This window comes from Spermophilus citellus, assembly GCF_964194105.1.
Source record: "Spermophilus citellus genome assembly, chromosome: 5".
NCBI classification, from domain to species: Eukaryota; Metazoa; Chordata; class Mammalia; order Rodentia; family Sciuridae; genus Spermophilus; species Spermophilus citellus.
The window spans coordinates 9440212-9452761 of NC_138186.1; the positions used below are offsets into that span (position 1 = coordinate 9440212).

The window sequence follows — 12550 nt, forward strand, 5'->3', positions numbered from 1 at the left end:
AAGGAAGTCCAACTCCTTCTCTGGCCCTCCTCTGAGGCCAGGCAGATTCTAAACCTGCATTCTAGAGCTTTCCATGGTGGTTATTATGGGAGAAATGGAGAAACAGCATGTCTTGATCAGAAACTTGTTATGCAGAATTTCCAAAGGATATTTGCTTATTGGCCGAACGTGCCAGACTCTCCTGGGGTGACACCCAGCTACCGAAACCATGGGCTGGATGAAGGGCTGGCCTAGGGACTGGGTTAGGTCACCAAACTCAGGAAACCAGAGTCACCCATGCCACAGCTCCAGTCTGATAGCCCATGTGATCTAGCAGGGTGGTTCAGGTCTCAGCACTCTGTGACCACAGTCAGGTGCACACACGCCCCTGTAGTGATTTCCCCCCATCTTCAGACGCTTCCCGGACCTTTCAGAATTGGCTGGAAATTATTCAGATTCTCGTTGCTGCCTCTATACTAACTGTTAATGTCACATTTTACAAGTCACTCACGGTTGATGCTGAGGTCTGCTCATCTGTCAAATGAAGGTGCCCTGCCTCCTGGGGACAGTGTGAGGATGGGATGGTTAATAACTGGGAAAGAACAGCAAAGCGTCCATTAACAGCAGTGCTATAATCAAATACGACGTCAAAGTCAGAATCACTCCGTGACAAGATTGTGGTCACCAGACTGCAAAGGGACGGAGGCAGGTTCAACTACAGAGCTCAGGCTTCCTGTGGGGTAAGATTTAATTCCTTCAGCACCTTCTTTCTTGTCGGAGATTTCACTCTGCTTCCTGGTGTTTCTGTGATGTGTGCTCCCTGCTGAAATCCCAAGCAGAGGTTTTCCTCCTAGCTCCATAGCCGACGCTAGCCTTCCCTATCCACGGCGTGTGCCGTGTCTGAGGCCCCCAAACAGCTGCAACTGCTCAGCCACACGGCTGCACTTCATTTGGGCAAAGGGCAGACACCGCACAGGCCTAGGCTGGTGGCCACAGCAGCTGGTTGAGCAGTAAGCTTCTTGGCTGTAGGGCCAGGTTCACACTGAGGCCCGACTGTGCAACCTCCTCCCCCAGCTCCCACGAGAAGCTAGGGCCTCAGAGGCCACCCCGGAAGGCCCACCTGCCTTCCCGTACTTTATCGAGTCCCCAGCCCCATAAGAGGAAAATGCCTGGGAGGAGATGGAAGTCAGCCCACCAGAACCCTACAAAGAACAGAACTCTGGTAGAACAGGCCCCAGAACCTGGAGGAGTTCTGCAGTTCCACCTCTAGTTGGGCGGAACCTTACAGGACGCATCTGAATCTCCAGCCCACCCCATGGGCTGCAGGGAAGGAAGCTTTAGCTTCCCGGAGAAAGGCCGTCCGCCTGTTCCAGCTGATGCCTCCCCAGGCCTCGAGACCACTGGCCTGTCACTGGTCATTGGCTCTGGATGGGTCAGGTGGGAGGTGAGGCAGTCTATTGGGCAGCCGGGGTCTTAACGCACAGTTAAGAAGGAGGTGAGACGAAAGGCCACGGGGCCTAGGGGGTCCCAGGTTTAAAAATATCAGCAGACAAGAGCAAGCTGGCTGCCTGGTGACAGAGCCAAAGAGCCTGCGCCCGTCCAAGAGCTGCTGAGTGAGGCAGCATTCTTCAGGTGCGGCCTGGCCCCCCAGCCATCTCCCGGGCAGCCAGAGATCTGCTCAGCCCCATTCCTGCAGCCTTATGGCCACGAGCTGCACAGTGAAGGCGCTATTGGAAAGCCAAGGCAGCCTCCCCTCCAGGCTGCTCCCTGCTCACCCTCACCCCCAACAATCCAGCCCAGTCTCAGGTGCTTCTGTTCTGCACTGCAAATGCCAGCTGGATACAAGTTGGGGCTCTATTTAAAAAAGCTGCCAGAGGTGCCTTCTAGGCCCTGCCCAGAGTCCCTCCATACAGCACTGCTGGCCAGGCCTGTGGCTGAGGTGAGGCAGGAGGCCTGGCCGGGAGGCGCCAGGGCTGGACCCACCTGTACTCGGCGACGCCCCCCGCGTGCTTCTTCATGGCCGTCTCGGAGCTCATCCCGTAGAAGAGCTTGAGTTTCTGCCCGTTCCTCTCGATCACTTCCCCTGCACACTCGGTGTGGCCAGAGAACATCCCTCCCAGCATGACAAAGTCCGCTCCAGCTCCTACACACAGAGGTGGGGAAGAAGGGGGTGGGGAGTTGCAGAAGTCAGAAGGTGAACTCTGCAAAGAGCCACTGTCCCCCAGCACTGGCCACATGCTCCCAAGCGCTCTGCCACTGAGTTACGGCCCCAGCCCTGACTCCAGGAAGGTCCAAGTTCCTCCCCAGCGCACCTTCTCCCCTCCTCCCCGGCTGCCCTGTGGGGGCACAGACACTGGGAGAAACAAACGGAGCCTACAGAAGGTTTGTAGCCAATGTACTGGAACGTGACTGATGGTTATTAATGACTGACACCTTCCAAACAGAGAAGCTGTTCTCTTAGATGCAAATAGACATTAAGAATCGTGCACCATCTTAGAAAGCATGTCATCTAATCTCAATAGGGTAACTCCTCTGCAATGTCCCCAACAGGCACCTGGTGTCCTCCTGAAGTTCTCTGTGCTTAGAGATGGGGACCAGCCCTCAAAGCAGATTGTACCTCTCCACTGAAGACTGGGCATGGAGGAGAGAAACCCCTGCATGAATCCATAAAACTACCTGTCCCTCTATTGGATGAGCATTAGCCCTCGAGTTGATAATATGCCACATGCGTCACCAAATGACATGAAATTTCCAGGGCAGCCACAGAGGAGACCGAGCTATTGAGGTTGGCTCTGTTTACCCCAGTGTGTGGCACAGGGGAGACACGAAATGACTAGCTATCAAGAAGATACAAGTTAGAATAAAAGACATGGACGATATAAAAATAGTTCCATTCCTCATCCTGTTCCTGGTTGACTATGCAAAGGACCCTTCATTAAATGTTCAGTGCCATGGCTTGACAGTGTCCCCCAAAAGTTCACGTGTCGGCAACACTCTCCAGTTTCATCTGTTGAGGTATTCAGAGGTGGGACCTTTGGGAGGGCATTAGGATTACATGAGGTCATGAGGGTGGGTCCCCTTTATGATATTCATGGATTACAAGAAGAGAGGCCTGAGCTAGCAGCTTACTTGCTCTCACCATGTGATGCCCCCTGCTATGACCAAGAAGGCCCTCCCTGTAAACCAAGAAGCACATTCTTGGACATCCAGGCCTCCTGAACCATGAGCCAAATAAACTCCTATCCTTATAAACTACTCCGCCTTGGGTATTTTGTTACAGCAACAGAAAATGGACTGAAACATTAAGAAACTGTACAACTTCTCCTGGGAGCAAGTCCTACTGAGGGTTCACATTGAGAACAGGACAAGACAATAGCAGGGTACAGATGTATTAAATAAGAGGAAGGAAGCAAAACCCTCAGCAGGAGGAATGAAAGCAAGCCTGAAAAGTAGCCCTGACATCTTGCATCAAGTCATTTAAGAGGACCCTGGAGGGTGCATGGTTTCAGTCCCTCTTGGCATTATTACAGAATGGCCTGCTCTCAGGGCTGGCCCTAGGCCTGGCACTCAACCAGCAAGACACAAATGGTCTACACAGCAGGCGGTTGTGCAGATCTCCCCAGGGCCCCAACCCCAAGGCCGGCTCCCCAGTCCTGCCAGGATTTTAACAGGACAGAGGGTAACGGATATGGCCAGACTCGTGATGGCTTTGCCCCAGGAGTCTACAGAAGGAACACAGCAGCCCTGCTTGAAGCCCTGCTCGAAGCAGGCCCCAGTTATTTTCTAAACCCTGATAGCTTTCCCCACCCAGCATGTTCCCAGCGGTCTCTGCACAGGCAGCCACGCTCCTGGAAGGAAGGGGGAGGGAAAGACATCGGAAGGAACTGAGCAGAGGGTGAGGTGAAGGGCTGGGGCTGGTATCTACCAGGCACCTTTGTGACCAACCGTCACTTCAAGGTCTGTTCAGCTCTGGCTCTGCAGAGAGCACATGGGGGGGATGCGAAGGGAGCCTGAGATGGAACGCCCATCGGTACCAAGAATGTCCTTGGCTGCAGGTCCTTACAACAAGGCCTGAGGGCCATGGTTAGTGAAGGGCCCAGTCTGTCCCGCCCTGGTCATTCACCTCAGGCCAATATGCCGGCTGCTGGAGGAGGTCGGGGCTCTATATAGTCCTCCTGCAGCTGAGAGCTGTGATGAGAAAGGGACTAAGTTCTACTTTTGTGACATTCTTTGGGTTGCTACTAAATTGCTATGAAGACCACAAACCCGTGCTTTGTTGTGACAAGCTAGCAGGGTTTTTGTTTAAAAAACAAAACAGAGCCAGGTGCCGTGGTGCACGCCTATAATCCCAGCAGCTTGGGAGGCTGAAGCAGGAGGACTGCAAGTTCAACCCAGCCTCAGCAACTTAGTGAGGCCCTGAACAACTCAGACTCTGTCTCTAAAAAAGATTGGAGATGTGGCTCAGTGGTTAAACATCCTGGGTTCAATCCCAGGTAGCCCAAAAAGCAAATTCCTAAAACATTTCCTAATTTACACAGACACACACACATTTGTGAGGGGCTGCCATAAGAAAGGAGTGGCCCTGTGGGAGCCCTGCTTCTGCCTCCTGCTGGTACCCACAGCTCCCACTTGAGTTGGAGCCACCCCTCTGTGCAGTCAGCTCTGACTTCTGAATGCATTTGGCAGATTAAGTAGTCAGCATCAGCACAGGGCTCCGCAGCCCTGTTTCACTGCCTTTCAGGGTGCTCAACCTCTTAGAGCTTTCTCAGGAAAAACCCAGGACACAGCCGAGCCCTGCAGCAGCATCCCCTCAATTGCAATGGACACTGCTGCCCCCTAGTGGGGAGCAGGAGCTTTGGCCTCCAGGGAGAAGCTGCCTCTTGGACTCTCCCTTCCCAGGGAATTCAGGTGGAGTGAAAGAGCACACCTGGGCTTGGAGTGTGGTCAGTAGTACAGCGTGTGCCTGACGTGGGTTCCACCCTCAGCGCCACACAAAAGAAAAAGAGCCCAGGTTCCCAGAGTATTCTCAATCAAGAGCCCAAGGCGTCACTCACTCCAGGCTTGCAGAACGTCACTGCCAGATGCATTTCCTGAGCACCTGGCTTCCTCTGCCACAGACCAGAACCAGACCAGGGCCAGGACTTAGGCCAACTAGGAAAGGAACGTGGGGAGCGGAAACACTGGCAGCAAAAACTTCCCCTCGGCCTCTTCATCCCAGTTCCCCCCGCCACACGGAGCACCTCCCTCCTCCCCACCAGGCCATCCTTACCAAAGGCTTTGGCGACATCTCCTGGACAGGTGCAGCCTCCGTCCTTCCCAGAGAAAAGAACAAGGAGAGGACATGAGTATCAGTGGGAGCTGGCCCCTCCCTGGGATGAGGAGGAGCTCACACCCCCGGGCTCAGCCAGGTACCTGGACCAACAACTCAAACTGTTGCTTTCTGGCCTAGCTGACTCCCCAAAAAATCACATCTCCCATTCCCCCAGCTGCCACATACTGCCAAATACCCATGCCCCCCCCCCAGGCTCAGGTGCCCCTGGCTAGCCCTTTAGGTAGTACCCCAGCCACCCCTTCAGCCCCGATCACTGTCTGTCAGGAGCCACTGTTCTCTCCGTGCCTGGGGTAAGGCAAGATCTATTTAGTTCAAGGGCTGCATTATTTTAAGAGCTATGGAAAGAACACGGAGTTAGTTCCTTTATCTCGGCAGCCACCTCATGCCTCTCATGTCCTTCCGGTACCAATCCCAGTTACCTTAAAATTCAAGACATCCACTCTCTACACCTACTTTGCCTGCACAGAGCACAGGTGTGGGGCTGGTTAGTCCCAGAGGGACACGGTTACCTTGGGCTCTGGGGGTTGTCTCCAGCCCAGCCACAGGGTACAAAGTCCCCAGCATGCAGCAGAGCTCACTGAGTTTCCTTACAAAGAAGACCCTAAAGGCCCAGGCTGCTGCCTGCTCCTCCCAGTGTGGCCTGGGTGAGTCTGGGGAGGAGAAGGGAGACAGCAGTACCATGGAGCGGCAGCCAGACAGGCAGGGACAGCCACGAAGCTCAGGCAGGAGGGGAGAAGCAGCACACCAGTGACACAGTCCAAAGGTCACTGCGGGCCTAGGAGAAACACCGAGGCCCCTGAGGGGCCACCTGTTCCCAGGAACACAGAACACAGGCCACTTGGTGCTGCCCTGGGTGACAATCTGCAGGAGTATGGCACCAGGATCAATGGAGAACTGGGATGGACCACTTTGCAAGGATCTGGATCTGAGGACACAGGCCTCGGGGACTCTGGCTCTGCTATGGCTCATTAGGCCTGCCGCTCTGAGAGCTGGAGTGCGGCTCCATGTGTCACTGTCCCCAAGTCCTGACCTGATGGGAGGGAGGTGTGAGGGTGCCACCAACTCTTCCCTCAACTCTTCCCTGTGTAGCCTCCCTGACCCCAGAGGGCCACAGGGCACAGAGGCACCACCAGTTCAGCAACAGTCTCTGCACTCAAGGTGTCTGGCCCCAGCCCTCCCTGTGAGGCAGGGGCTGTGGTTCCAGACACCTGTCACCGCTTCCAGCCCCACAGGTACAACCTCAACCTGCCTGCCACATTCACTTCAACCCGCCAGTTCACTTTCTAGAGCTTTCTCAAAACCAGCTCTGCACCACCGGGTTTCAAACCATAACCTCAAATGAACAAAATAAACTCAAGCTCCCATCAGAATAGGTCTCGGAAATTCTGACTGGGAAACAGGGTATCTCGTGGGGGCTCCTGAAAACCCCCAGCTGTGGTCAGTGATGAGGCCTGATGCAGATGTCCCACATTATTGGGAGCATAAAAAAACCAGCCCCTCTTCCCGGGATGAGCCAAGAAGGCCACAGTCAACTTGACTGCATACTGTGCCGCAGAGAGGAAACCGGTTATGGCGTCACCTGCCCCCATTATGTGTATGCATCTATAAGGTGCCCCCAAACAAGCCGGTCTGCAGTTAACCACATGCAATCCATCTTGACATGAAGCCTTAAGACAAAGCAGTCTGTGCCCCTCTGCCAAGCAAAGCATCCTTTCATGTTCCCAGGGGATGGGGCAGCAGGGCACCCTGTGAAATCTAACACACACATTTACCTTCACAGAGTTGCAACTGCTGGAGAGTTTTCTAAAAACTGGGTGTGGTGGAGCATGTCTATAATCCTAGCAGCTGGGGAGGCTGAGGCAGGAAGATGGCAAATTCAAGACCAGACTCAGCAACTGAGCAAGGCCCTAAAGCAACTTAGTGAGACTCTGTCACAAAATATTAAGGAAGGAAGGAAGGAAGGAAGGAAGGAAGGAGGGAGGGAGGGAGGGAGGGAGGGAGGGAGGGAAGGAAGGAAGGAAGGAAGGAAGGAAGGAAGGAAGGGCTGCGGATGTGGCTCAGTGGCTCAGCACCTCTGGGTTCAATCCCCAGAAAGTGGAGTCAGCATTTTCTAAGTTAGGGCAAATATGAGACTCAGAAAGACTGAGTGACTCTCCTAAGGCCACATAGCTATAAAAATGGAAACATAAGATTAGAACCAGCAGCTGTCTTATGACAGCATTTCTGATATTTTCTGGGGGGTGGGTGGGTTCTGATCCTTATTTTTTAACGTTTATTTACATTTCTAGCTTTTCCTAGATTGAGTATATTGGGGGGATTTTTCAAGGCCTTAAAAAAAAGATTTAATGAGTAGGTCTTTCTAAATCACAGTGTGACAAGAAGAAATGAACTGTTCATTCCTTAATCTTTGCCTGCGTGGGGGTGTCTTGAATTTTCCCACACTCTGCCCCCTGAAGCCTACAGGGGCCATGATAAATAGAAACCCAGCTCCAGCCCCTCCTGTTGGCCCCCTCTGATGGGGCTTCCTGGGAACTGCAACAGCACAGATGTGCTCATTCAGTAATGAATGTGTGCAAGGAGACAGCTGGAAGGACACTGGACACAGTGACAGGCTCCAAACATCTGCTGGGTTCGCTGCAGGTTCCAGACTCTTGGCAATTGGGAGAAGCCATCTTGTGAGGCTGCGTGACACCAGGCAGGTGGGAGCAGCAGCTGCTGTGAGCCTGGGCATGTGCAGCTGGTGGCAACTGGGGAGCCAGTGCAGGGTCCACTCCTGTGGCAGCTGTGAACTGCATCTGGTCTCCTGGCTGCAAACTGCACTCCTGACCCCATCGAGGAACTCCCACCAATTCTGGAAAAATGAATGCCTTGGAAGCACTCAGGTAGGTTCCTAAGGGTCACCTTCCCACTGCAGGAGCCCACAGGCCGGGGCCATCAGCGCCCCCTACTGACGTCAGCACATGAAAGCTGGCCCTAGAATCCAGCCAGCAAGGCCGAGTTTCCCCTAAGTAAGCCAAACCTCAGGACACATCAGAACAACCCAGAGGCTGTGTTCATACAGAAGCTCGGGCCTCACTGCCTGACTCAGTAGGTCAGGCCTAGAGGGGGACCCAAGAAATCTGACGAGCCGTTAGTTGATGCCAACACTGCTGGTCTGGGCACCACAGAGTTACCCACTGGGTCATGCTGCGCAGAGAAGCTTAGGTGATGTCCACCGGAGTCGGCTGGGGTACCCAGAGAGCCTCCAGGACCCCCACCCCAACCTGCTCAAACAGTCCTGTGAACTGAGCAAGTCTGGAGTTTCCAGAAGGACATCAAGTGTGGTGTCTCAGAAGAAGCTCAGCGTCAGACTTCATCCACTGGACTTCCACTCTTGGAAATGGTGGTCATTCGAGGAATACATGACATGGGGCCCAGGTTCTGATTAAGACTCTTGAAAGTGAGCATGATCACATAATAGGGACTTGCAACTCACAACACATGAGGCTCTGGGGTCCAAGACTAAAGAGCCTAATTCTCTAGAATGGGGTCCGGTGACATCCTTATAAAAGTTCTCTGGTGGTCTTCATGCAGCCAGCCCAGATGACACTGAAGCAAGCATCTGAGACCCACTGGCAGACTGGAGCATGGGAGTGCTGCTTGGTGGCTTCCATGACAAGTGCCCTGACTCAGCAAATGTAGACTTGGGGTCTACCTCAGTCTTTTCCACACCAGGTGTTCAATGAATGAGTGCTATATCTTCACTGGGGAAAAAGATGAGTGGACAACTTTAGAACTCTGCATTCACCAATAAAATGTTGGTCATTTATTCTAGTTTCTAGCACCCAGTAGGTGCTCAATAAATATTCACTGGATGAATGGGTAGAGAGATGAAGAAACTGGATGAGGAAGGAGAAGGAGCCCAGGCAACCCACACTACACTGAGAGCCCAGGGCTTGGAGCCTAGCGTGTGGCTTAGCTGAGGCGGGGCCGGAGGGGCTCCTGAGCTGTGGTAAGACTCAAATGAGACCCAAGCACAGAGGGGTTCTGACAGAGTAATAGCACCTTGAGACCAGGATGAAAAGCCAGACCTAGACCTCAGCAAGCACTGAGGCTAAGACAAAATCAATGAGGAAGCCTTCCACAGAGATGACCACATAAATTCTCATTTTTTAAAAATCACCTATCATGGGACTGCAAATTGGGACAACCACTATGGAAAGCAGTTTGGAGATACCTCAGAAAACTTGGAATGGATCCACCGTTTGACCCAGCTATCCCACTCCTCAGTCTACAGTCAAAGGACCTAAAATCAGCATACTATAGTGACACAGCCACATCAATGTTTATAGCAGCTTAATTCACAATAGTTAGACTATGGAACCAACCTAGGTGCCCTTCAACAGATGAATGGACAAAGAAACTGTGGTACATATATATATACACAATGGAATATTAGTTAGCCTTAAAGAAGAATGAAATTATGGCATTTGCATGTAAATTGATGGGACTAGAGAATATCATGCAAAGTGAAATAAGCCAATCCCCCCCCAAAAAAACAAAAGCTGAATGTTTTCTCTGATAAGTGGATGCTGATCCATAGTGGGGTGAACGGGTAGGGAAGAATGAAGGAACTTTGGTTTGTGTAGAGGGGAGTGAGGGGAGGGGGGTGGGGGTTCTGGGGATGGGAAAGACAGTAGAAAAAGACAGACATTATCACCCTATGTACATGCATGATTACACCTGGAGTAACTCTGAACCTCGTATAGCCAGAGGAATAAGAAGTTGTACTCTGTTTGTGTACTATATGTCAAAAATGCATTCTACTTTAAAATAAATAATAAAAGAAAAAAAACACTTATCCATGATTTAATGTGCGAGCTTGACCTTGCAACAGCAGAAGTGAAAGGTCTGAAGGTTTAATTTACTCGACATAAGTCAGCACTGTAATAGAAACACCAAAAACAGACCACGCTTCCAATCTATAAGATATGTATGTGTATGCACAGGCACATAAAATACACGGCCTGCCTTCCATATCTGTGAGTTCCATACCATTAGATTCAACCTAACACAGATGAAAAATATTTTTTAAAAAACTGCAACTGTACTGAAAGTGCAGACTTTTTTTTTTTTTGGCATTAGTTCCTAAATAATACAACTGTTCATATTGTATTTACCTGTACCAGGTACTATAGTCATCATAGCCTGCGGCAGGGTGTGTGTAGGTTATATGCAAATACTACACAATTTTACACAGGGACTTGGGCACCATGGGCTATGGCTTCCACAGGGATGAGACCAATCCCCACAGACAGTAAGAGACGATTACGCACACCTGTGTACACGCCAAACACCCACAGAGTGAAAGCCACAGCTCTGTCAGCACCCACCAGACCTGACACCAGGCCTGCTCCAAGCATCTCATCTTATAAAACTACCTGCAGGGGGCTGAATGGTCGTCACAGGTGAAGCTGGATGAGGTACCCGAGAGTCAAAGACAGGCTGTAAATCAGCATTTATTCCTTAGTCACCTTTAGGGGCACCATCCCTCCAGAAGCTTCTGATGGAATACCTAATGCCTGTCCCCAACTCCCTCCTTCCCACATGTGCCACTGAAGTCTGCTCTCGCCTGTCTACAGGGGGGCCACTGGCAGCATCTTGCGGAGGCACCCTCCCCGGGCCTCTGTGGTCCAACCTCCTGGTCTGGGTCTGCTCCTCGGTCCTTGCCCAGGCTCCTGAGGGCAACCCTGGGCTTCACCTCTCACTCCCACAGGCATGCTTCCACTCCCGGGGCTCCCGCAATGTAGGAGCTATTGGCTCTGATCAGCCGAGATCAGGTCTCCAACCATGAACCCAGCCCTTAACGGATCTCCTCCTGACACCCCTCGAGCACTTTGAAACCTACAGTCCCCAAAATGAACCCTAGACCAACCCCAGCCTCTTCCCTTGCAGCCAGTACTTATCCTGAGGAGCAGCTGGCCCCTCCTCTACCAGCTGCCAAGCGGCTGCTCCATTGCCAAGGCTTATTTAATTCTCCCCTGAACATCCCTTGGTTCTGCGGAGGGCTCCCAAGCCCCACTACTACCCTAGTGGAAGGCACGTCAAATCCTGCCTGAAGCACACTGTCCCTTCTTCTCAGCTTGCCCCTTTCCCATCCTTCCCAGGCAACTCGTTGGATGTTTCTGCAAGACACATGGATCCACTGGGCACTCTCCTGCTCAGACCTCTTCAATAGCTCCCCAGCACCCTTGGGAGAAGTCCCAATCCTTAACAGGCCACAGCATTCACAGCTGCCCTGAAGCTCATCTTCTGCCCCCTCTCCTGCCCACTTCCAGCTCCCTCCTCTGATAGAGTGACTTTGAGGTCTTTCAGTCAGTCCCTACACTCTTCAGTGCCCTCCCCTCCCCTTCATCTGAAGCCTGCCCTCAGCCCTTCCTACCACTCACTCTAGGAAGCCCACACCATGCATGCTGTAGCCTGTTGGGAGTCAAACCGCATCCCCCTCAAGAGTCACGTTGCCATCCTAACCCCTAGAATGTGACCTTATTTGGACACTGGGTCACTGAAGAGGCATTTAGTGAAGCCAAGGTCGTTTTGGAGCAGGGTGGTCCCTAGGCCAAAAGGATCCGTCTCCTGATAAAAAGGAGGAATGGACAGAGGCACCCAGGGAAAGGGCCACATGGACACTGGAGCTGGGCTGCCAGAAGCCAAGGACACCGAGTGACAGTTAACAGTGGTCCACCTGGTGCCTTGAATACAGCCCCTGCTGCTCTGCACTCAGGCCCATCTGTGTGCTTTCTATCCCCCCCTCCCTAACCTGGGGCAGAACAGGGTGACCTTATTCCCAACCTAGGCAGAGCCATGCGTCTTACAGCACCTGCCACCACAGGAATCCAGTAAGGCAGACTTCAGGGGTGGCACCAGAAGATCAAATTAACAAGTGAATCACAACCAGGGAACACCTGATGTGAAGCACTGGGAGAGGTGCACGCCTGGTATCCCAGCAGCTCGGGAGGCTGAGGCAGGAGGATCACGAGTTCAAAGCCAGCCTCAGCAAAAGTGAGGCCCTAAGCAACTGGAACAGGAGTCCCCTGTGGTTCTCCTTTGCTAGCAAAGCCACAAATCTTCTTTCTCCTTCTCCTCAAAACTGCATCCTCATTACTAAATGGGCATCCGGGATGAGGATGGAGCTTTCGGTGCTCAGCCCACACCTTGATCTGGGGAACTTCTAGCCTCTAGAACTGGGAGACACGAAAG

General features: G+C 52.5%; 1 protein-coding gene across 5 annotated transcripts in view; it reads right to left on the minus strand.

Annotated features, from left to right (window-relative positions):
- Positions 1 to 12550, minus strand: part of GMPR (guanosine monophosphate reductase) — a 46303-nt gene that overhangs the window by 9299 nt on the left and 24454 nt on the right. For 2 of the 5 annotated variants that reach the window (XM_081294757.1, XM_081294758.1), the window contains 2 exons: positions 5249 to 5291; positions 1963 to 2122 (listed from right to left, as the gene is read on the minus strand). In XM_081294757.1, the coding sequence (XP_081150883.1) occupies positions 1963 to 2122; positions 5249 to 5291 (203 nt within the window). The other 3 variants (XR_014022040.1, XM_081294759.1, XM_081294760.1) reach the window with 3 other exon arrangements.